The sequence below is a fragment of the Phyllopteryx taeniolatus genome, chromosome 12 (assembly GCF_024500385.1).
Source record: "Phyllopteryx taeniolatus isolate TA_2022b chromosome 12, UOR_Ptae_1.2, whole genome shotgun sequence".
NCBI lineage: Eukaryota > Metazoa > Chordata > Actinopteri > Syngnathiformes > Syngnathidae > Phyllopteryx > Phyllopteryx taeniolatus.
In genome coordinates this window covers 10449340-10474733 of record NC_084513.1, presented here as the reverse complement: position 1 = coordinate 10474733, position 25394 = coordinate 10449340, and the positions used below count along the sequence as shown (strand labels likewise).

The 25394-nt window shown below is 40.3% G+C and overlaps 1 protein-coding gene across 1 annotated transcript in view; it reads left to right on the top strand.

Annotated features, from left to right (window-relative positions):
* Positions 1-25394, top strand: part of cerkl (ceramide kinase-like) — a 30425-nt gene that overhangs the window by 2813 nt on the left and 2218 nt on the right. The window contains exons 2-13 of the mRNA XM_061792087.1: positions 1701-1810; positions 7267-7497; positions 13598-13729; positions 15596-15659; positions 17216-17346; positions 17452-17526; positions 19268-19445; positions 19529-19576; positions 19648-19679; positions 21498-21606; positions 23312-23408; positions 25017-25210. Coding sequence (XP_061648071.1) covers positions 1701-1810; positions 7267-7497; positions 13598-13729; positions 15596-15659; positions 17216-17346; positions 17452-17526; positions 19268-19445; positions 19529-19576; positions 19648-19679; positions 21498-21606; positions 23312-23408; positions 25017-25210 — 1401 coding nt within the window. The remainder of the gene's footprint in view (positions 1-1700; positions 1811-7266; positions 7498-13597; positions 13730-15595; positions 15660-17215; positions 17347-17451; positions 17527-19267; positions 19446-19528; positions 19577-19647; positions 19680-21497; positions 21607-23311; positions 23409-25016; positions 25211-25394) is intronic.

Below are 25394 nucleotides of genomic sequence, written 5' to 3'. Positions count from 1 at the left end.
CTAAAGGAGTGAACCTGTTATGCGTCTGAACAGGCTTGCTGCTGTTAGCTAGTTGCTTAGGGCTAATGCTAGCAGGGTTAGTAGGTCGGCTACAACCTACACTATCAGGTGTGCCCGGCACATCTACATTTACCAAACTATTCTTCTCTAGTTGGTGGACACGTCCCTCTAGCAGGGAATGCCTCTCAAAGAGAAGGGTGCAAGTGGTGCACCAGTCCATACTAGCATTTATTTGGTCTGCGTTTTGGAGGCGAAGTCTGTGGGATAGCCGAAGAACCTCGTCGGTGTCCGACAGTGATGCGGCTGGAGCACGTAGCCTAGAAAACGGTACTACTCTGCTCTCAAAAATTCTAAATATTCTTAAGAAGTAGAACCGAAGGTAAAAAGTAAAATGTAAAAATGTAAGTAGACGAGGGGAAACCATTAAGAGTTCGTCTGTCGGACGCACACAGCGTCATGTGACTGGAGCAGTGACTGGAGCAGCGTCTGGAGCAGTCTGGAGCAGCGTCTCAAATAATTTCTTTCCATGGCCAGTTACTTTATACTGTAGCGTCATTAGCAGATTCTTAACACTGTTCATTTGTTTTTAATCAATCTGGTTTCCTCCTATGTTTTAAAATATGTATTAGTATTTCTATATTTGAGTGTATTAGAGCGGCTCGGTGGACGTTGGTCTGCGATTGGCTGGCAACCAGTTCAGGGTGTACCCTGCCTGAAGATAGCTGGGATAGGCTCCAGCACTCCTGCGACCCTTGTGAGGATCAGCGGCTCAGGAAATGGATGGATGGATGGAGTGTATTAGTTCAAGCAAAACACATTTTTGTGTATATGTGAAGTTTGTCCCTTCGATAATGCCCCGGCTCTCTCCCCTCCTCCCGAGTGTAATCTGTTGCGACATCATCGACAGGCATTCGTTCCTAGTCTCCCGCTCCCTTCCCGCTCGGCGCTGCTTGGCTCTGGCTGGCCGAGCCAGCCGCTCCCGTCACGATGCTCTGATCACAGGGATCGTGAAACGCTTGAGCCGTGAGAACATTGATCCTGCTAGTAGTATATGGTTGTCATTAATATTATATAACCCCAATTTCATCGTATCTCCACCATACTGTATAATGACAATTAAAGGTTTTCCTTTCTATTTGTTTTCAATCTTTATGTACAGTACTTTTTTTTTTTACAGCTGTGGTGGTTTTTCAAAGTGTTCAGTTCACACACACCGTTTTAAGTGAATGGAAACGATAATTTTATAAAATATATATATTTTTTTAAATTGCCAGGCATTAACATTCACACACATTCAGTGAGATCACCACAGGTCAGTGGTGCTGCTATAATGATTGATGTCAATTTTATCCAATAATACATCAACAGTCAAACTGAAAAAAACTATAATCATACAAGAATGAAATCAGATTTTTTGTGTGAAAAAGTTTTTTTTTGCCCCAAATATCAAATCAGTTTTTTTCTAGAATAGTCATGTTTTTTTCAAGAATGAAATATTATTTTATAAAAGTAAAGTTGTGTTTTTTTCCATGAATAAAATCTTACGATACTAAAGTTATATTTTTTGTCAAAAAAAAAAAAAAAAACAACCTTAAAAGAATAATGCCATACTTTTCTAGATGCAAAGTCTTAATTTTATGAGAAAAAATTGCAATATGTGAATTAAGTTTTTTTCCCCTTTTTTTTAACGTTTGTGTCAGTGAGTGTGTGTTGCTGCGCGGGATCTTCAAAGTGGGCAAGAAGAGCCACGACGTCCTCCTGACCAGCACCCGACTAACCTGGGTCCCCATCATGCCTGAGAGCCCCACAGGTCACCATGGCACCACATCGACATCTGTGTGGAATGTGACGGCAGATGCTGCTGTAACCGAGACCATCACACACTCTGAACATATCTGTCAGAATGAGACAACGCCAGCGCCTCTCCCCCCGACCCCCCTTGAAAAGTTTGTTTAAATTTTTGCAGATTCTAAACTAAAATATCACACAGCCATAAGTATTCAGACCCTTTGCTGTGACACTCATATATTTAACTCGGGTGCTGTCCATTTCTTCTGATCATCCTTGAGATGGTTCGACACCTTCATTGGAGTCCAGCTGTTTTTGATTATACTGATTGGATTTGATTAGGAAAGCCACACACCTGTCTATATAAGACCTTACAGCTCACAGCGCATGTCAGAGCAAATGAGAATCATGAGATCAAAGGAACTGCCTCAAGAGCTCAGAGACAGAATTGTGGCAAGGTACAGATCCGGCCAAGGTTACAAAAAAAATTGTGCTGCACTTAAGGTTCCTAAGAGCACAGTGGACTCCATAATCCATAAATGGAAGATGTTTGGGATGACCAGAACCCTTCCTAGAGCTGGCTGTCCGGACAAACTGAACAATCGGGGTAGAAGAGCCTTGGTAAGAGAGGTAAAGAAGAACCCAAAGATCACTGTGACTGAGCTCCAGAGATGCAGATGGGAGATGGGAGAAAGTTCTAGAAAGTCCACCATCACTGCAGCCCTCCACCAGTCGGGGGTTTATGGCAGAGTGGCCTGACGGAAGCCTCTCCTCAGTGCAAGACACATGAAAGCCTGCGTGGAGTTTGCTAAAAAACAACTGAAGGACTCCAAGATGGTGAGAAATAAGATTGTCTGGTCTGATGAGCCCAAGATAGAACTTTTTGGCCTTAATTCTAAGCGGTATGTGTGGAGAAAACCAGGCACTGCTCATCACCAGTCACAACAGTGAAGCATGGTGATAGCAGCATCATGCTGTGGGTGTGTTTTTCAGCTGCAGGGACAGGACGACTGGTTGCAATCGAAGGAAGGATGAATGCGGCCAAGTACAGGGATTTCCTGGACGAAAACCTTCTCCAGAGTGCTCAGGACCTCAGACTGACCCTAATCACACAGCTAAAATAACGGATTGCCTTCAGAACAACTCCGTGACTGTTCTTCAATGGCCCAGCCAGAGCCCTGACTTAAACCCAATTGAGTATCTCTGGAGAGACCTGAAAATGGCTGTCCACCAACATTCACCATCCAACCTGACAGAACTGGAGAGAATCTCCAAGGAATGGCAGAGGATCCCCAAATCCAGGTGTGAAAAACTGCATCATTCCCCAAAAGACTCACGGCTATATTAGCTCAAAAGGGTGCTTCTACTAAATACTGAGCAAAGGGTCTGAATACTTATGGCTGTGTGATATTTCAGTTGTTCTTTTTTAATAAATCTGCAAAAATGTCCCAAAATTTTTTTTTTCTGTCAATATGGGGTGCTGTTTATACATTAATGAGGGGAAAAAAATACTTTAATGATTTTAGCAAATGGCTTCAATATAACAGTTTAATTTAAGGGGGTCTGAATGCCTTCCGTACCCACTGTATGTTTCAGGGCAGCACATTGGATGACTGGTTAACACATCTGCCTCACAGTTCTAAGGACCTGGGTTCAAATCTGGCCTCACCAGTGAGGAGTTTGCATTTTCTCCCCGTCTTTTTGCGCCTTCAAAATTGATTAATAGTACTTTTTCAGTTACTCTATGAAAATGCTATGCTATGACTTACAGTTACATTAAACAGACCTGCCACAAATTAGAATTTGCATCCAGCAGTGCTATAAGTAGTAATCGAGTACTGTACTGACAATTCCATTGAATAATCAAGTATAAGGATAAAATATATTTTTGGTTGGTTAAAGACCAATTTTGAATACACAAGAGAAAATGAGACCTCTCACTTAATAATGAACGACCTATTGGTTTCCTATTTTAGATAATCAAAAGTATTTTTCTTAAATTCACATTGTGCATTTAGCAGGGAAGTGCATTTTCTTGTCTACAAATATTTCTGGTTAATAAAAAACAAATATAAATAGATTTCAGTTTAAACTTGGCATCTCTTGTGAAGGTCAAAAACATAAGGCATTAATTAAAAAAAGAGGAACACAAGTTGGTCATGTTCTTGTAAAGGCACAACTTTATCCAACTGTGGCATCTCAGTCAGAATACTAGGGGGTCAGAACCCTCTAGTGTTCTGACTGAGATGACTGCATTAAAATATTACAACAAAAAGAGATGAAAAAGAAGAAAAGGACAGAAGACAGAATAATGTAGCGTCATGTCGAATAGATGCTGGCAATGTGCTAATCTGTAAATAAAGTGAATAAAAAAGAAATGGAAGGCTGATTCTTAAGAACACTACTCTGACTAAACCAGATTTTAAGGAACAGGAACCCCAAACAGTGCATGATTGGCCTACTGTGTAACTATTTGCGTGATCGCTCACAAAGCTAGCTGCTAATGCTAACGAAAACGAGCATACATGACATCAAGCCTTGCGATTCCCACAATGCAATGTGGATTTTTTGTTGTTGTTGCAATAATTAACGTCCTTATTGTCACGTTAATTGTCGTTTTTGTGTATGTTACCATTAGTTTGTTGAATGTGTAGTTTATTTATTGTTGATTTGTGTTGCACTGTGGTTTATTTTTTTAATAAAACCATTAGTTTAGGTAGTGTCTGAAAGAGTGATCTCCTGGTCAATTCCTCTACTTGAACGTGCCCAACATCTGTTGAGAAAATTTACTTTATGGTTATGTTATTCTCAAATTTGTATAATAAAATAAACTTTGGCACGTTGACCTATCGAAAGAGAGCAGTAGAGTGTTTGTTTCTCAATACTTTGGTAAAAGTGGCAAGTCCTTTCAAATCAATGGATTTGAATCCGACTGAAGTCACGAGTCATTGCTGTTCAAGTCGAGTCTAGAGTAATCAAATTCATGACTCGATTTTGACTCGAGTCCAAGTCATGTGACTCGAGTCCACAACTCTGCTTGGTACTAACTGGTAGGAAAGGCGAGTAGGTACAATGCAGTGGAAAAGGTTAACAAACTGGTGTTTTTGTTTTGCTTCCATGTTGTTGTTTTGACACAACTAAATGAGTAAATACACAAATGTGCGTGTGTGTGTGACAATCTGTTTTACTGTATTCCATCCAAGGCTAATGTCATTAAGTGTGTGTGTGTGTGTGTGTATGTGTGTGTGTGTTGGAAGTATTGGCAGTAGTCGTGAGCAGTTGGTTAGGCCCGTGGGGGGTTATTAGATTCTCTCAGTGTGAGGAGATTAACACAGACACACACACACGCACACACAGCCAGCATGCGTATAGAAATGGATCAGCTGTTGTTTATGAGAAGTTCTTCCTGTCAATCTGCTCAAGGATGCGCGACATGTTGTTTACCTGGAGGGAGCTCGTAAAGTTTAAAAATTTTTAGTTTTTAGTGGTTAACGTTTATAAAAGTTAGCAGGGTGATTGATGAGTGTAGTTAATGTTTAACATGGCTCGCACGGTACCCAATTTTGTTTTCTTAGCTTTTTATCTGAGCTAGTGGTGCCGGAGTTAGCATTTAGTAAATTTGTTGGTGTGATTGAAGAGTATAGTTAGCATTTATAAAAGTTACCACCAGGGTAATTGAGAAGTATAGTTTGCTTTTAGGTAAACAAGCAGCGCCATGATTAGCATTTAACGTGAGTAGTGTGATTAATGAGTGTATTTAGCTTTTAGGTTGGCTAGCACAGTGTCGAATGGTTGTAGTTAGCTTGTACCTAACCTAGTGGTGTCATAGTTAGCATTTAGCTAAGTTATTGATGTGATAAATGAGAGTAGTTAGCATTTAGCTAAGGTAGCACTGTACTCAATGAGTATAGTTAGCTCAGGCATAGTTGCCAATTGCATTTCAACATAAGTTATGACCTCATCATTGTTGAGGTGGTGACTACATATTTACACACATGCTCATTAACAATTTCATTTGGTACACCATCCAATACAAAAAAACAGCCTTAACAAAAATAATAAGGCTATCAATTTAACATTGTTCTTCATTATATACTGCGTCATACCCACAATTGCTCCTATTTTCCATGTGTGTGTGTGTGTGTGTGTGTGTGTATGTGTGTGTGTGTTGGCACAGTGTGTCAGTGAGGCCATGATGGGAGATTCACGTCCATCTGGACGCAGCGTCATGCTACAGGCGTGTGAGTGATTGTGTGTGTGTGTGCGCGTGTGCGTGCTGTCACTACAGATCTCATTCATGTTGTTGTACAATCTGCGTCTCAGTGTGATCGTTTTTATTTCACTTCACTGGACACTAGATGACATATATGTTGTACATATTATGGTTATATGTATTCGTATACATGAATTACATAATAATAGTATATAATACATACTGCGCAAGTATCTTTATGGAATGGGAAAGGAGAATTGTAGTTTTAGTATGGGGGATATAATTCATATGAAATACCTCTCATCTATAATCAATAAAAAGACAAATAACTGACAATAAACTCATTAATTTGACTGACAGGTGTCTGTAATCTTTTGTAATTAGCGTTTAAAACAGCTCATCATGTGTTATATAATATGAACATATACAGTTGCAAGGAAATGTATGTGAACCATTTGGAATGACCTGGATTTCTGCAGAAATATTTAGGGTGCATTCAGAAATTACATCTGACGCCCTAACTCTACTCTGAGACTGCGAGTGTTCAGAGAGGCAGAGCGGTCCCCCTTTCTTTGCATTTATGAATAAGGTCGTTTAAATCCACCGTCAGCCCGCAACCGTCGCATCTTGCTTAAACCGCTTCCATGCTCATCCTGTCTGCCGCTTTGTCTTCCCAGTCAAATTGGCCAGAGTATGCTCCGCGACTCCCACAGTGTGGCACTCTCAATAACTGAACAGCACATTCCAACAACGCTCTGAGTTTCCAAACAGTCCGGAGTGTAGCAAAGCGTGCTACAAGTGCACTTCCAATCCTACCCAATATATAAGTCACAATATTAAACAAATAATGTTTTCTTAAGCTAATACCACTCAAACTGTTTCCATGTTTATACTGAACACAACATGTAAACGTCACAAAACCGGGTGAAAAAAAGCAGACAGATGGTCTTAAGTTCTCCTGCAAAATGTCTTCATCAACTTGAGAATTTATTTCTTCCATGAAAAATAGCAATGCGTCCAGGCCCTGTGGTAACAAGGCAGTCCCAAACCATGATGCCCCTTCCACCATACTCACAGTTGGGAGGAGGTTTTGATGGTGGTGTGCTGTGCCTTTCGTTCTCCGCACATAGCGTTGTGTGTTTACTCCAAACAACTCAACATTAGTTTCATCTGTCCAGTGCAGTTAGCATTTAGCCAAGTTAGTAGTGTGATTGATGTTTGTGCTTAGCATATAACCACTTTTGACGGTAATGTTGCGTGTGCAGGTGAAGTGTGCACACCACTGCCCGGTGTCCTGATGGTACGTGACATCCTGTCAGTGAAAGTTAAGCGGCGTCGGGCGGCGGGACAGCGCTCCGGTGGTGCCGTGCTGGGTGTCGCCTTGTTCTACTGCAAGCGAAGGGGCCGCAGACTGGAGGAGGACACGCTGCACCTCCACAATGCATCCTCTGAACATACGCATGCCTGGTACAACACCCTTAGGGAGGTCCTTACAGGTAACACAGTTTTGTGTTTTTATATACAGCATATATAGTAAATTGGTGCCTTGAGATACGAGTGACCCGACTTTCAAGTTTTTCGAGATACAACCCATCGATTTACCATTTCTTTTTAAATATTCTTCCAAAAAAGGTTCCAATCTGTTTATTGCCACGCTCAGCTGAAGGTTATGTTCAAACGAAAAATAAAGCAAAGAAAATTACATATTGTGTATTTGAAACAAGCACATAGCTTTTGCTATCATACAATGGGAAACGCTATAGGCACACGGGCTAACATTTGGCATCTACAATATGTAGCAGTATTGTTTAAGCAACAGATATTTGCCGACAAACTTTTCAGGAACACAGATAATATAACAATACTCACAGGCATAGTGAGGCATATAGTCTTTACCTCTGCGAAGAACGACTCATAACCCTGTTGTACTGAGAAGCTGAGAGGATCTGAGCCTCCAGTACAGTACAGTAGTGCTGTGAAAAAGTATTTGCCCTCTTCTCAAACTCTTATTTTTTTGCATAGTTTCCCCACTTTAATGTATAAGATCATCAAACAAATGTAAATATAAGGCAAAGATAACCAAAGTAAACAAAATGCTAATTTTAATCGTCATCGTTAGCCTTAATCTAATGTTAACATTGATAGCTCTAAGCAAGTAGCTTTTCTGTTTACATCAAGGCTGACAAAGATTACCACCATCGGCTGATACTGATCAAACCGATCAGATCGGTGTAAAGTCTAGTAGTTTCCATTTAGCTAAACTAGTGGTGCCGCAGTTAGCATTTATTGATGTTTGTAGTGCTATTGATGGGTGTAGTTACTAGACTATACACCTATCTGATTCTGATCGTCTTGATTGCATCGGCCGATAATTAGCATTTTATGCTGATCGGCTTTAATGTCATAATTCGCCGATCCGATCAATGACGTCATTTATTGGCTCCGCAAAAGACATTTACTCCGCGTCGTCATCATGTTCAGTATATTTGAATCAAAAAGCTGGTTTATTTTTAGCGTTGTCCCGTGTCTTTTGACGTAGTACTGTAAATAACTGACCACCAATTGCACTCTGTCCAATTGGAGTGCTCACAAATACTCACTTCTATACTAATGCTTAGATCAGACTACAGGATTTTATCCCCAATATTGTCGGGCGATTTCCCAGATCAGGCCCAACATATTTTGTCGGGAACGACAAAACTTCCTGTAGTGTGACATAATCCACGACCAACGATTTGGCCCTATGACGTCGAAATGAAAAGACAAGCCTGTTTGATTTTTTGGGATATCTGCCGTGTAGTGTGACACATCAACGACAGCTCTCTGACAGTGCAACTTCACGTAGACCAACAGGTTTGTTTATTGTGACTGGCGCATTGCCTCCCATGCTTGTCGTTGTCAACATTTATTCACGCGCACAAACCAATTTTTACCAAAGCTTTAGAGCATGATTTAACAGAACACCGGCATGTTTACGTACAACCGGGTGTTCATAACTTTATCCCAGAATTTGCAGTGCAGTTGATAAGGGTAGTTAACTATTAGCAAGACTTCTGTATGTTAGCTGGTAGTGCATGTAATTAGCATGCTACCAGTTCCAGTCGTAGTTAGCTGAGATGCACAATGTAATATCATTTCAGAAGTCCAATGAGTCACAATGCCGTCATCACACAGACTAGTTAATCTGCTAATCCTACTCAACGCATGTACAATTTACGCACACCCACACACTCACACCGTCACCATGTCGAATCATGTCTGAGAGTGAGATTATCTGAAATGCCCTCTACAGCCGCACGTGTGTGTAAATGTGTCGCAGAAGTCCATTTTACGCCACCTTTCCGAGGTGGGAAATGTCCACCTTTTTTCCGGGATGCTGTTCTGTATCAAAGTTACTGACATGGAAAGGTGAATTTAAATTGATGGGGGGGTGGCAATGTGACCTGGGAAATTTTCCATTTTAGTCATTTTAAAAATAGTCCTTTGCGAAACATGAATTACAAAAAAACTTCAACAATTCTATTTTTGTTTGGACAAAATTAATATGTTTGGCCAAATAAATGCATATTTGGGCAGTAAAATGTTGGTTAAAGATGCTTATTTCCCACGTTTTATTTTGACAGTAAAACAATATATCTGCCAAAAAAAGTGAAAAGTCATAATTTGCCTTGAAAACATAATTAGTTTAGGAAAAGATCACAAAAACACTTTAGGTTGCCTATGCTGAAATTAAAACACTATTGCTCACAAAAAAAGACATCATTGATTGAACAAAGACAAAACAAATGACTTTGCAAGCTAAGCTAACGCTAGCGTCAGACATCACATCAAGGAGGAGAATGCGGGCATAGTTGTGAGTCATTGTGTTGTGTTGCGTCCATTCAGGCCACGCTGCTGCTGCGGACCCGCTGCATGGAAAGTAGTTCGGCCTTTTGTTCCACTGACTACCATTCAGAGGCCTCGTCCCGCAGCTGCCTTGCTCCGCTATCGGCGGGACACAACTCCGTCACATAAAAAAAACCTTTTGAGGCTGAAAAATTGGCTTAAGGCGCGTTAAGCGTAACGTACGTTTACCTTGACGGCTACCACAATGGCTGCCGCGCCTTGACGTACACTGTGACCACACGGGCTGACACACGACCTGCCGCCATTCATCCGGTTTAAGCAGCTATGATGGATAGACAGCTGACACGGAGACAGACAGACAGACAGACTAATGTGCTATTCAGATACAGTGAATTATTGTTATTGGCAGGGGACACATTCCAGAGCCACCTGCAATAGCTGAAACTCCACCACCATACAAAAAAATAATAATTTTGTTTCACCCCTAGTACACGCTTTAAACACATTTAACACACACAACTTCTGTTGGCAACTTTTTCCATTTGTGTGCAGCATAATAGCTAAATGCTGCTTCACCATGTTTGCTTTGGACTCTGCTCCACTATTTGACCTGAGTCTGTCGATCTCAGAGCCCTACTGGGTTTATATTCCATTAGCATTTCATTCATGTATTCAAGACCTAAACCGTTTAGTAGCATAACTTTAAAATATATTATAAAGACTTTAGAATTGGAGAAATATGCTCTGACCTGTTTGTTCTGGTCAGAACCCGAGCTGCAGCATTCTGAATGAGCTGAAGCTGTTTCATGCTCTTTTTAGGGAGTCCAGTCAGAAGAAGAAGTTACAATAGTCAAGTCTACTTGAGATAAAAGCATAGATGAGCTTCTCCTGGTCTGCTAGAGACATGCAAGCCTTCACTCTGCATATGTTCTTCAGATGGTAGAAGGCAGTTTTAGTAATTGATTTGATATGACTGTTGAAAGTCAGGTCGGACTCTATCAGAACACCAAGGTTTCGTACTTGGTCTTTGGTTTTTAAAGCGAGTGACTCCAGGTATTTACTAACAGCAATCCTCTTTTCTTTATTGCCAAAAACAATTATCTCAGTTTTGCTGTGGTTTAATTGAAGAAAATTTTGTCTCATCCAGTTATTTATCTGTTTTAGACAGCAACAGAACACCTCAATTGAACTGTAGTCATCGGGACACACTGCTAGCTATAACTGTGTGTCATCTGCATAGCTATGTCAACATTAAAGTTCAACATTAGTCAACATTAGAGTTCTGAAGAATTTGACCCAAGTGTAGGTTAATTGAAGACTCAAAATTGAGTGAGTGCGAATGGTTGTTTGTTTATATGTGCCCTGCGATTGGCTGCCGACCAGTTCAGGGTGTACCCCGCCTCTCGCCCAAAGATAGCTGGGATAGGCTCCAGCACGCCCGCATTTTTTGCATTTTTTTCCTCTTTCCCCACCACTCTAATTCCTTCAATAAAATATGCCTGCTTCCATGTCCTTCCCTTGCTGAGGTGATGTCATAAGCATGTTTCTCCACATAAACTCATTCAACCATCACACTTTGCTACTATTAGTATTTACAGGAGCTGCCTGTCAATGGTAGTGAGTACGTTTTCAAAGTAGTCCGTAAGTGTGTCCTTTGAGATTTGCAAATTAAAAAAATGGTTCTCTGAGGTATCATCAGCATTTTTTAAATCAAGGTACCTGAATTAAGGACTCATTTCAGGCTTGCAACATACTCTGTAGAAATCTTTGCTTGAAAATGGATAAATGATGATAGAAACGATAGAAGAGAAATGGCACACAATATATATCCCCCAGAAGTAGTTTACTGTAAAAGTCACAGAAAATTAAACATGGTTTATTTCAACATCGGAACACTCAAACAGACCATAACGAAAGTCTGTTAGCTTAATGCTAATATACATATATTGTGAAATACCGTAGACGGGCTAACAGAAATTAGCATGAATGTTATGATAATTCTAAACCTTCGAAAAACGGCTACTTATACACACACAGGTAGCGGCAACACATACAAAAAGACCATACAAAAATACTCACAGGCATATCTTCTCTCTGTTCTGTGTAAACTAATACTGTAGCGTAGTTTTGGACCTACTCTGCTCCTCTTTTTTTGCTGTTAATTAAGCTGCATCTCTTCCACTAGAGCTCAGTGCTGCCCAGCATGTTGTGGCACAACATGGTACTACACTGAAGACGCGCGACTCTAAATTCGGACTTGCCCGTGTGTTGTAAAAACCCATAAGCGTTCGTGTTACTGTATAATGGTGAAACCACGTAAATGTATAATCACTAGTGATGTAACAGTTCGCCAAAAAACATGGTTCTGTGTGTACTGTACCCATTTACCATTTCCCTCCGAGGTCTCATGTGAGGCCATCTTGACTTGACCTCACATGAGTGAAATCAAAGTTGTTTACATGACGGGCAGCTCACTGTGCTCGCAGCCTGGGATTGTTTACCATGGCAACGCTGTATCACCATAGTAACCCGCCGCCTGCCACGCCGCGTGCGGGATACCTGATCCTGCGTGTTTGTGTGTGTGTGTGTGTCCTAGACTCTCTTGCCATCTTCATCAGCATCGTCTGACACAAGATGGCTGCCACCGCAAAGTCTCCAAAATGGCTGCTGTTTTTGACAGTATATCCGGAAAATATTCACTTCACTTTAATTTTCCCACATTTTGTTGTTACAGCCTTATTCCAAAATAGATTAAAAATTTGTTTTTTTCCTCAAAATTCTAAAAGTGCGTGTCTGTAAACTTTACTACTCCACAATGACAGAGTGTGACGTCGGCTAGTCACTAATGACGTGTTTTTGGCTTGTGGAGTTGGCAGAGCCACTTTTAACACAGCTGGCTATATTATTTTGAAGGCCTGACTTTACTGGCAACAGGATATTTACGCCAATGATTATAGTACTGTAGTCTACTGAAAAAATGTTGATGACGTCAGCAGCGAATAGTCGACGTTGACTTTCATCACATTAGTGTTGACTTTTGTCATTGGGCAACCCTTGAGGCGTGCGTGTGTGTGTATGTGTGTGTGTGTAAGGTCATTAACAGGGCGGGGTCATGGCCCATAGGGAGAAGATTATAGCTATGAGATGGATATTATAATGGCGTTTTGTGTGTGTGTGTGTGTGTGTGTGTGTGTGCACGCATGCGTGCGCTCGTATTGATCACCGGTACTCTACTGGGATCCATAATGCGGTCTCTAAATCTGCCTCATGAGCCACCACACACACACACACACACACACACACCCTAACCTTTGCTCGGTGCACAAGCCTGAGGGCACATATAGACGAACAAGCATTCACACTTAGAGACAATTTAGTCATTAATGAAGCTAACATGAATGTTTTGGGAATGTGGAAGGAAGCCAGAGTACTCCTGCAAATATGCTAACACCACACAGGAAGGCCACAGTCTAAAATAATGATTATAAAATCTTTACTATTATTTTATTTGTCTTAAATGAAAATCCAGTAATTGGTTTGAGCTTCCTTGTATTTACGCTCTGCTTGCCTGTACCAACATGGCCGCCACTCATGCGCACGCTAACAGTCTTAGTGTAGAGTTTCAAAAGAATCAAAGATATCATCACGTGTATGATATTTGGAGGGGGAAAGCTTTGCGTTTCCATGACAACATGCACCCGCTATCATTCACGTGTGTGTGTGTGCATGTGTGTCTATGCGTGTGTGTAGGTTTGAGTGGCCGTCCCAGGTGTGTGAAGGTGTTCATCAACCCCAGCAGTCACAAGAAGGAGGCAGTTCATATCTACAGAGAGCACGTGGCTCCCCTCTTCAAGATGGCCGACGTCCGTACCGACATCACCGGTCAGTGCGTGTGTGTGTGTGTGTGTGTGTGTGTGCGCAGGTCCATAGGTCAGAGTTAATGGCAGTCTCTGGTTGCTCGGTAACCCGATACAGTGGGTGGAGCGTCTAGTCCATCTGTTGTAATAGTCTTTTCTTTCATATTCCTTCCATCATCATCTTTCCTTTTCTTATCTCCTTGCATCCTTTCCTTGACTTACTTTTCCTCTTCCATCCATCATCTTTTTTGCTTCTTTTCTTCTCCATCCTTATCTCCTCCAGTCTTTCCTTTCCTGGTTTGGACTACCACCTACTTACTTCCTTTGTCTTTTCATCCTTTCTTTGCTTCTCTCCTTCATACTTCCTTTTTTCCTCTCCTAAATTATTTCGTTATCCCTTCTCATCATCTCCTCCATCCTTTTCCTCTTCTCATTTATCCTCTCCTCTGTACAGTGGTACCTAGAGTATGAATAAGCAGACTTGCGAGTTCTTTTGAGATACGAGCAGTTGTTCAGACCATTTTTTTTGCTTTGACTCACGAGCACATACTTGAGATACGAGCACTCTTTGGTGGCAGCAAAATCTACTCACTTCACAATAAGCAGCGGTTTGGCAGATAGTGAACCATTGTTCAAAATAGAGGCTTCAAGCCATTTATTGTTACTCCCAGTTGAAATTGACTGTCGAATTAAACAAAACGAAGAGAACGTGTAGTTATAACAGCCAAATAATTGGCTTAGAAATGACAATTAGCATAGATAGTTGTGGTGTTTTAACCCTTTAAGCAACAGATATTTGAACACAAACGTCAGAGAAACAATTCAACAATAATCACAGGGATATATTTTTTATCCTCTGCGAAAAATGACCAACATTATTGCATCTTACTAAGTCACTAAATGTGTGATGAGACTTCTTCATTTGTGTCTTTAGGAGTGTGTTGTTCCGCTCCCCGGTGGCCAAGGCGTGCACACCAGAAGGAGCAGCAGAATGAATTGAATTCATGCATTAAATCATGATGCACAAACTGCTTAATTCTTTCCGTAGTACTGTTTTCCTTATTAAAAAGTGGGAGGCCGGAACGGATGAATTGCACCACAATTCATTTCAGTGCGGAAAGATGATTTGAGACGCAAATGTTTTGAGTTACAACCGTGGTCATTGAACAAATTAAGCTTGTATCTTGAGGCACTCCTGTTGTTTCCTTTTCCTCTTCTCCAACATTTAATTTCCTTCACCTTCTTCCTTTTTCTCTTCTCCTCCATTCTTTGCGTGACCTATTTACTTTCTCTCCTCACTCCATCATCTACTTTTCCAATTTTTCTTCTTTTCTTTTTCTCTTTCCCACTGTCTCCTTTCCTTTACCCACTTCGCTTTCCTCGTCCTTCCATTAGCTCCCTTTCTCATCTCCTCTGTCCGCTCTTCTCTCCTTACATTAGTTCATTCCCTCACTTCGTCCATCCTTTGCTTTCTTCCACCACTCATCCCTTCCTGTACCAACTTCCTTTTCCTCTTCCCTCCATCATTTCCCTTTTCCTCTCATCTATCCCCTATTATGTCTTAACAATCATTTCCTTTATCAATCTCCGTCTTTTCCTGGCCTTCTCTCTTCTCTTCTATCCTCCCCTCACATCTTGTCCTTGACTTCCTCTCCTCCACTGTCCCTCTTCCTCTCCTTTTTCTCTATTCCTCCTCCTCCTTTTCAACAGATGGCAAGGTATCTGTTGTCACACTTTTTTTGGAACACTGTGTTCACTTTCTGTCTTTCCATCTGTCTCTGTCTCACTCTGTGTGACCTACCTGTCTGCCTGTATGACCACCTGTCTGTCTGTACTTACTCGCTTGTGTGTGTGTGTGTGTGTGTGTGTGCGTGTGTGTGTGTTCGTGCAGTGACAGAGAGGAGGGGACACGCCCTGTCAGTGATGAAGGAGCTCAAGCTGGAGGACTTTGATGGGTCAGTTATTTATTTATTTAGTTATTAATTTTATTTTATGTCTCAGAATGTTCCTCTTCACTTCCTATGACATCATCACCTCACAAAACATTTCAATCAATAGTTTGAGATGAAGAAGAGGTGGCATAACATGCAGTCAGGAAGTGTGTGTGCATGTGTAATCTGCTTTCCAAGGCTTATAGTGCCTAGAGTAGATTATTTTAGCATTGCCAAGATATCTGATTAGCGTGTGTGCATGTGTACGTGTATGTGAGAGGCTTAAGTGGAACCTTACATTGACCAATTAGGCGTGCCAAACGTGATGCAGGAAATCCCGTCGACAGGAGGAGGAAGGGCCGGCGCGGGTAATTTACAGTGGTTAAAATGCTAACATGCTAAAAGTCGGTATGCTGTGGTGACAATAACCAAAACAGTAAATCGTGTACGGAAAGCGCAAATGTCTTGAGTGAGCCGAATAGTTTGAAGTTGGAATGGATTGAATCAGTTGAGAAATGTGGAGGGAGGAAGTAAATATGTAAAATATGTACAGTTGTGTGTTCAATTTGTCATTGAAAATGCAGATTATCGAATTTGGGGAATATGAAAAATAGTTATGCGTCTATCCTGAGTAATCTGAACAGTTTGAAGTCGGAACCATGTGAGTCTGTTGAGAAATGTGGAAGGAGGAGGTAAATACATCAAATTGATTGTTATTGATTTGGGAATGATGTCATCAGAAATGCGAAAAACTAAACAAATTCAATTTTTTTGGCAAGTTAAAAATGATTCTCAATTTTTCCTGAATGAGCGCAACAGTTTGAAGTTGGAATGGTTTGGAACGGTTGATATAATATCCATGTTTCCAATCTATGAATCCATGTTTATCTGTAAAACACTCATTGGCAAGCGCCCACCCTGTCTTGGCTCACCATACATACCACCACCCGCACGCTCCGTTCCAGCAGTTTTATTAACCTCTGTTTTCCCGAAGTCCACACTACTTTGGTCGATCTTCTTTTCAATTTTCTGCCCCAAACGACTGGAACACTCTGTAACAAAGAGTAAAACTCACCTCATTCATCCCAATATAATTATTTAAAAAGTTAGTTTTAGGGATATTGTACATGATCACTTAACCTGGTTTTAGCCTGTTTAGAACCTTTTATTCACCATGTGCTACAATGTAATGTAATCTGTTTTGTAACTTTGTAACCACTGTATATCACACTGCACAGTTTGTTTTATACAGTATGTATTTGTATTTGCTTTTATTTTGCTTTGTTTTACTCTGTTGTCTGCAGCCAGGTCAGCATTGCAAACGACAATCTCTTCTCAATTGCCTTACCTAATAAATAAAGGTTAAAGTAATTTTTAAAAAATGGGAAGGATCTGTTACATTTGGAAAATGTCACCATTCATTTCGAAGGAAATTATTTTCATGTAAAATGTGGAATTGTGGGGAAAGCGGGAATTTGGGGAATGTGCTCGTCAGCATTCACACTGTAATACATTACAGTATATATAAGTGTGTGCGCGCGTGTGTGTGTGTGTGGTGTGTGTGTGTGTGTGTGTATCAGGGTGGTGTGCGTGGGTGGTGACGGTTCCGTGGCAGAACTTTGCCACGCTCTGGTTCTACGAGCCCAACTGGACGCCAACTCTCCCAACATTCCCGTGAGAGCATCGCTTCCTCTGGGAATCATCCCGGCAGGTGGGCCCCCTCCCTTCCTAGATCCACATTATACTAGACATTATTACTCTCTTTAGACATGATTTTTAATTTTTTTTTATTAACGATTATTAATTTTCTTGAAAGGTTCTACGGATGTGGTTTCATGTTCTGTTCATGGAGTCAGAGATCCAGTCACTGCTGCCATACACATCATCCTTGGTACATTCTACTTATTTTACTCGTTCTATTAGTTCAATTGGTTGCACTTTTTCAACTGGTTTGACTGGTTCTGTTGGCTTTATTACTTCTTTTGGTTCTATTGCTTCTATTGGCGCTATTGGTTCTGCTGGCTGTAGGTCGTTATTGGTTCTGTTGAGTCTGTTCGCTCCAGGTTGTTGGTACAATTGGTTTTAAGTTGTTGTTTATGAGTGTTCTATCAGTATTATCGGTTCGATTGGCTCTAGATAACTAGGTTAACTGTTTGTTTTGGTACTATTGGTTCTATTAATTTTAGGTTGGTGTTTCGGCCTTCTGGTCTACTGGTACTAGGTTGTTAGTTCTTCTGGTTGTATACCATCTTTTGGTTCTAAATACTTTGTTTTACTGGTACTTTGTTGGTTTAATTGTCTGTTGGTTGTATGTTCTATAGGTTCCAGGTCTTTGGTCTATTGTGCCTAAGTATTTGGTATTATTGGGTCTAGGTCATTAGTTCTATTGGTCCTTAATTATTATGACTACTTGTATTGGTTCTAGGTTGTTTATTAGATAGGTTCGGAGTGGTTAGTTTTATTGGTTCTATTGGTACGAGGGTTCTGTTGGGTTCTCGTGTGTTAGCTGTACTCTGCTATTGGGACTATGTCATTGTTTCTATCAATTGTCGGTCATTAGGGTTCTTGTTCTGTTGGATCTAGCTTGTTGGTTCTACTAGTTCTAGTTTGTTGGTTCCATTAGGTCTAGGTTATTGGTTCTATTTTGTTAGTTCTACTGGTTCTATTGGTTCAACTGGGGTGGTAGGTTGTTGGTTCGGTTCTACATTTTCTATTGGTTCTAAGTCAATTGTTGTATTGGTTGTATGTTAGGAATATTTTTTATTGAGAAGCAGCCAATGAGTTTGTTGTGTTTTGATAACGCCGTGACATGATTGGCTGCAGTCAGAGTGAAGCTGACAAGGTGGGTGGTGGTTGAGGGGGCTGGTCGGACAGATGTCTCATAGCAGGATCACTTTCACCTCAAATCACAGCTTTACTTATGTGCTCTGGCTGCCCCCTGCCTCCCCGATGCCCAATCAGGACAGGTCGTTGTGTTTGAATGCCGGGACGTGACAGATGGCAGTAATGATACTAATTAGTACACAATGGAGAACAGGAAGTGACGACTACAGGTGTGTACATACCTCAGGCTGTTGCCATGGTTGGTATTGATTATTATTGGGGCTGGACAAACTTTTGTGCGCCAGGGACACATTTGATTTTTAAAATGGAAAAATGATAACAGTGAAAATTTGTATGTAAAATACTTTATTTTGAAATAATTCATTCTCAAGTTGAAATGGTTTCATTTATATGTAACTTACTTGTAGTTAATTAACCAATCAGTTAATAAAATAATCAAAAACATTGATTGTATGTTTGAATTCTTTTACTAATTATTTTATTCAAGCTAACCGTTTATTTAATCAAAATAATTACAACTTTTTTAAATTTAATTGAATTTTTTGAAATGATACCACATAAAAATGTATTTCAAATAATTTTATAGATCCCCAAGCTACTGCTCATAGACCTCTGGGGGTCCAGCGACTCCTTTTTGAGAACCACTATTACAGACAAGCAGTAGATTGTGTTTTGGGTCCTTTTGGGATCACTGGACAATATTTGCTAACTTTTGATTGATTTTGATTGGTGGGTTAAGCGTCGCCAACATCGGCGGCCACCTCTGATTGGCTGTGTTGTTGTCTCAGGTCACGTGCAGCACGTGGACATGTGCAGTTTCTGGTCGCTCGGTCAGCTGCTACGCTTCGGCTTCTCCGCCATGTTTGGCTTCGGCGGACGCAGCCTTGCTCGGGCCGAGAAGAAGCGGTGGATGCCGTCGTCACGGCGACGCGGGTACGCGCTGGTCAAGACCCTGGCCAGGTTGAGGTAAAACACACACAAGTTATCAAATAACAGAGAGCACCCCTATGGCTGTGTTTAATGTGAGTGTTTGTGTATCGTTAATGCAGACCAGAAGACTGTCAGCTGTCTTTTCGAACAAGCCACGTAAAGGACCAGTGAGATACACACACACATATACAAGCACGCATACACACATTGTATCTAAAGTGTTGAATGTCTTTGTCAGGGACCAGGATGATGAACAAGATGGTGACTCAGGTGATCACTCAAAACATGTTCTGCTGGTTGTACTGTAAAATGGGCTAAAAAAAAAAAAAGTCTTACATTTAATCAAAATGGTCTTTAATATAGTCTTCAATTCAATTAAAATGTAATGAAGTTTGTTGTAAATAAATCAGTGTCCTTACAAACTCTTAAATGTGATCAAAATGTTATTGAAATGCCGTAATAAATGTCATAACATTTGTCTTAAAGTCTTAAAATTCACCAAAGTGGTCTTTAATCAATTCAAGTGGCTTTAAAGTCTTCAATTTCATCAAAACGGTCTAAAAAGTCTTATTGATCAAAATGGCCAAAAGTCTTTAATTTTACAATTGATCCCAGCGTTCCTAAATACTCTTAACTCAATCGTAGTGGCTTTAAAAAGTCTTCAGTTTGATCAAAACGGTCTTAAAGGCCTTAAATTAATCAAAATGGCCTTATTAATTTGATCCAAAAGTCATGAAGTATTATTAAAATTTCTTAAATTGATCAGCGGTGAGTGCGAATAGTTGTTTGTTTCTATGTGCGCTGCGATTGGCTGGCGACCAGTTCAGGGTGTACCCCGCCTTTCGCCAGAAGTTTGCTGGGATAGGCTCCAGCACGCCCGCGACCCTACTGAGGAGAAGCGGAACGGAAGATGAATGAATGAATGAAATTGATCAACGTGGCTTTAACCAGTCTTCAATTCAATCAAAATTATCTAAAAATGTAATATATTTGTTAATTTATTCTAAGTGGATCAAAGTTTACTTAAAAAGTCTTGATTAAAATGGAGAAAAAAAGTCTTGAGTGGGATTAAGTGGTTTTAAAAATCTTACATTCCATTAAGTTCTCTAAAATTGATGAAAGTGGCCCTTAAAACGGTTCATGATTTTACAACCCCAATTCCAATGAAGTTGGGACATTGTGTTAAACATAAATAAAAACAGAATACAATGATTTGCAAATCATGTTCAACCAATATTTAATTGAATACACTACAAAGACAAGATATTTAATGTTCAAACTGATAAACTTGATGGTTTTTAGCAAATAATCATTAACTTAGAATTCTATGGCTGCAACACGTTCCAAAAAAGCTGGGACAGGTGGCAAAAAAGACTGAGAAAGTTGAGGAATGCTTGTCTAACACCTGTTTGGAACATCCCACAGGTGAACAGGCTAATTGGGAACAGGTGGGTGCCATGATTGGGTATAAAAGGCGCTTCCCTGAATTGCTCAGTCATTCACACGCAAAGATGGGGCGAGGTTCACCTCTTTTTGAACAAGTGCGTGAGAAAATAGTCGAACAGTTTAAGGACAATGTTCCTCAATGTACAATTGCAAGGAATTGAGGGATTTCATCATCTACGGTCCATAATATCATCAAAAGGTTCAGAGAATCTGGAGAAATCACTGCATGTAAGCGGCAAGGCCGAAAACCAACATTGAATGCCCGTGACCTTCGATCCCTCAGGCGGCACTGCATCAAAAACCGACATCAATGTGTAAAGGATATCACCACATGGGCTCAGGAACACTTCAGAAAACCAATATCAGTAAATACAGTTTGGCGCTACATCCGTAAGTGCAACTTGAAACTCGACTATGCAAAGCAAAAGCCATTTATCAACAAATGCCGCTGAACTTGTTGCCAGCCAATCGCAGGGCACATATAAACAATATTTGTTTGAAATTGATGAAAGTGGTCCTAAAAAGTGTTAAATTTGATCAAAGTTTTCTTAAAAAGTCTTACATTTACAAGACATACACGGTTGTGTGCTTTGTGTTTGTGCTGATGTCGGGTGCGTGTGTGTTTGTTTTCTGTGTGTGCAGAGGGGGTGGAGTCATGGACCACCAATGAGGGCTTGTATCTGAGCATCAGCGTCATGGCCATCCCCTGTCTTAGTCCTCACGCTCCCCGAGGACTGGCCCCCAACACCAAGTATGAATGAAATGTACACACTCACAGGAACAGGTTGACGTTTTCGGTCACAGGTACTGTTTAGTGCTATTTTTACAGGTAGGTACAGGTGCAAGGTATACATGTTGTATATACGTACAGTTACAATTGTACTTAACGCTACAAATAAACTCGCAGGTGCACTACAATGAAAGACAGGAACAGCTACAATGTATGCATGCAGTATAATACTTATGTATGGGTAAAGATACAGGTTCTTAGTAAATTAGTATAGAGTTTCAGATACCTAGATGAAAGGCTACATTTATATATATTTACATCTAAGATACAGTTTACAGATAAAGGTACTGTGTAACTTACAGTATACAGTTACACAGCAGTTACAATTAAAGATACAGGAAGAATTAAATGTACAGTAAGTACAGGTACAAAGTATAGTCCTGCTCGCCATTATTGGCACCCATAAAGGTAAGTACTAAATGGAGAATATCTCTTGAAGAAAATGAATCAAGTGAAACAACATTTTTCTAGAGAGAACTTAGAGCAAATGATAAACAACATTTTATAGACAGATGCAACCAAACTACAGCTTTTTGGCAATGCACACTAACAGTATGTTTACAAGTGGGGCAATGAAGCCTTTAAGGAAAAGAACACCCTGCCAACAGTCCAGCACGGTGGACCATCCATAATGCTGTGTGGCTGCTTTGGTGCATCTGATACTGGAGGCCTTGACTGTATCACAGGCATCATGAAATCAGAACATTATCAAGAGATTTTAGAGCAAAATGTCTTACTCAGTGTAGAAAAACTTGGTTTGAGGCGAAATCCAGCAAGACAAAGACACAAAGTACACATCCAAAAGCACACAGAAATGGTTGAAAAGGGAAAAAATCGACTGTTCTAAAATGACCAGCAATGAGTCCTGAGCTCAATCCAATTGAAAATCTTTGGGGGGAAGCTGAAATCTGCCATTTGGGAAAAGATTCCTGCAAATGTTCAAGAGCATGAAAAAACTTCAAAGGAAATGTGGGAGAAAATACCCCCGAAGAAGTGCAAAAAGCTTATAGAAACATTTGGAGGCTGTCATTGCTGCCAAAGGGTGTGCAACCAAATATTAAGGATAATATTGCTGCACATGCACTGTTTTTATTTTCTTTGAAATTACACCATCTAAGTTTAAAAAAAAAACTAACTATATTCTTTGTTAAATTACTTTGGACTTTCAATTAAGAGATCCTGATAATATAAGTTTGGTACATTTCCATTTATTTCTGAAGATTAAGGGGTGCCAATAATGGTGAGCAAAACTGTATGTGTCGTATACTAATATACAGTAGCAGGTACACTTATATCTCATTGTCAGAAACAGTTACAGTTTCGAGTTGTTTTTAAAAAAAAAAAAACAAAGGAACAGGTAAAGGTCCTGTTAAAGAGACATGTACTGGGCAGGTAGTATACCAGTGCACGGTTGCAGTTAGTTAGAGTTGCAGGTACAGTTAGTTGCAGATAGATAGAACAGAATGATTCATGATACAGGCACAGTACACATTTGTAGGTTCAGTTAACAGTGAAAAATGCCGATGTGGTTAAAACAGTCAAAGTAGTCCATATTGAGAAAACGTTGCTCTCGACGCTCTCACGAGAGTGTTCATGTTCAACTTTCTTCACTTTTGTACTTTTATGATTGCTGACCGTATTCTCCTACTTCCTGTTCTGGCTCTAGACTGACCAATGGAAGTGCAGCATTGATCGCCGTGGGGGACACGTCCAGATCAGAGTTCGTCAAACACCTGAAGAGGTACAGCTCCTCCACCGGACAGGTGAGTGTCACTTCTTGAGTATGACGTGTCACTGTTGACCCGGTCTTCTTTAAAGCTTCCACTAACGAGCCCGTCAGGGAGCAGATTAGCCTGCTTCTCCACACTAACCCACTTTCTAAATATACTGGCTAAATATACTGTCTGTGTGCTCTTGACCACACTGTTTACTCCCTGACCCACTTCCAGCTTCCTGGCAGGTCAACAACAACATGGGCGTAACCTGGTTAACAAATTACGACAGGACCGACGGAAAAAATATACGTCGTATTTCCACGTTGGACTTAAAAGTACATAATCTTTTGGCTTTTATAACCTTTCGATGGCGGTTGACTGTCATGGTTCTCATCATCATTTCTCAAAAATACTGCCAAAATGTCAAAGATTTGTCTTGGTAGCCATGTGGTAATCCTCAAGGCTCCTCTGTGGTCCCCTTGTAGATGGTTGAATGTTTGCCAATGACACTCAATTCCTCTGTCAATCATGCTGTAACTTCAAAAAAGAAAAGATGCTTATAGATAATTCAAATCACGATTAATATGTAAATGTATTTTTTAAAGTCTTACATGTGATCAAAGTGGTTTTAAATGTATTAAAAGGCCTTAAAAAACATCTTGGATTTAATCAAAAAAATCTTAATTTTAATCATTGTCATGAATTTTTATTAAATGTGATCAAAGTGGTCTTAAATTAATCAAACTGGCCACAAAAAGTCTTGAATTTGATCAAAAAGTCTTAAATGTGATCAAAGCGGTCTCAGAAACTCTCAAATGTGATCTAAGTTGTCTTCAAATGGCTTATATTTTGTCGAGTGGTCTTAAAACGTCTAAAATTTGATTAGTGGTCTTAAATAGATCACAGTGGCCTTATAAGTGTGAAATAACGTGAAAATAAAGTCTTGCATTTGATCAAAATGGCATAAAGGTTATTAGATTTGATTTAACTGAAATGTAAAAGGTCTTAAGTGTGACTTTAAGAGTACATAATTTGATCTTAAAAAGTGCGCATTTGTTAACGTTACAAAAGGATAAATATCTTATTGTAGCTTGCACGTACACTTTGTTGTGTGTTGATCTCTGCTGCTCCCTGTTGGCGCTTTACGTAACTACAGGTGGGAAAGTAAATTGGAAGTGGCTGCTGCACATTTACAAGTCTTATTGTTGTTGTAAAAATAGTCATACAGTTTTTATTACATAAAGAAAACCCAATGGCTTTACTAAGTCGCAAATACATTAATAAATGGCCATTAAGTACAATTTTGTGCTTAAAATGCTGACCTTTAGCATTTACACATTACTCCCACATCCCAAAGACATGCGTGTTAGGTTAATTGACGACTCCGAATTGCCCGTAGGCAAAATTTGTGAATGTGAGTGCGAATGGTTGTTTGTTTATGTGTGCCCTGCGATTGGCTGGCAACCAGTTCAGGGTGTACCCCGCCTCCTGCCTGAAGATAGCTGGGTTAGGCTCCAGTACGCCCGCGACCCTTGTGTGGATAAGCGGCTCAGAAAATGGATGGATGGATGTAGTCTAGGGATGCTAGTTTGACACCTGCACACATGCACGTTGGCACGCACACACACACACTCACAGGCTTTGGTTTGTGTCCAGTTGGAGTTCTCCTTCGTGGAGACGCACGCCGTGACAGCGGTGAGGCTCCGCCCCCGTGGGCTGATTGGCTGCTCAGAGGACGAGAGCGAAGACGACTCCAAGGCCATACCCATCATCCAGTCAGACTCTACCGCAAGCTTCCCCTGGAATATCGACGGAGAGCTGGTGCAGATCCCCAACGAAGTGCTCATCAGGTAAAAAAAAAAAAAGTTATTTAGTCATAATCATCATCATCATTTTTGAAGTAGTACAAATACAATTAAAATAAAATACACTACCGTGGAATTTTTTGGTGTCCTTAAAATGTCCTTATTTTTAAAAGACTATTTTTTTTCAATGAGGATAACATTAAATGAATGAGAAATACAGTGTAGATAT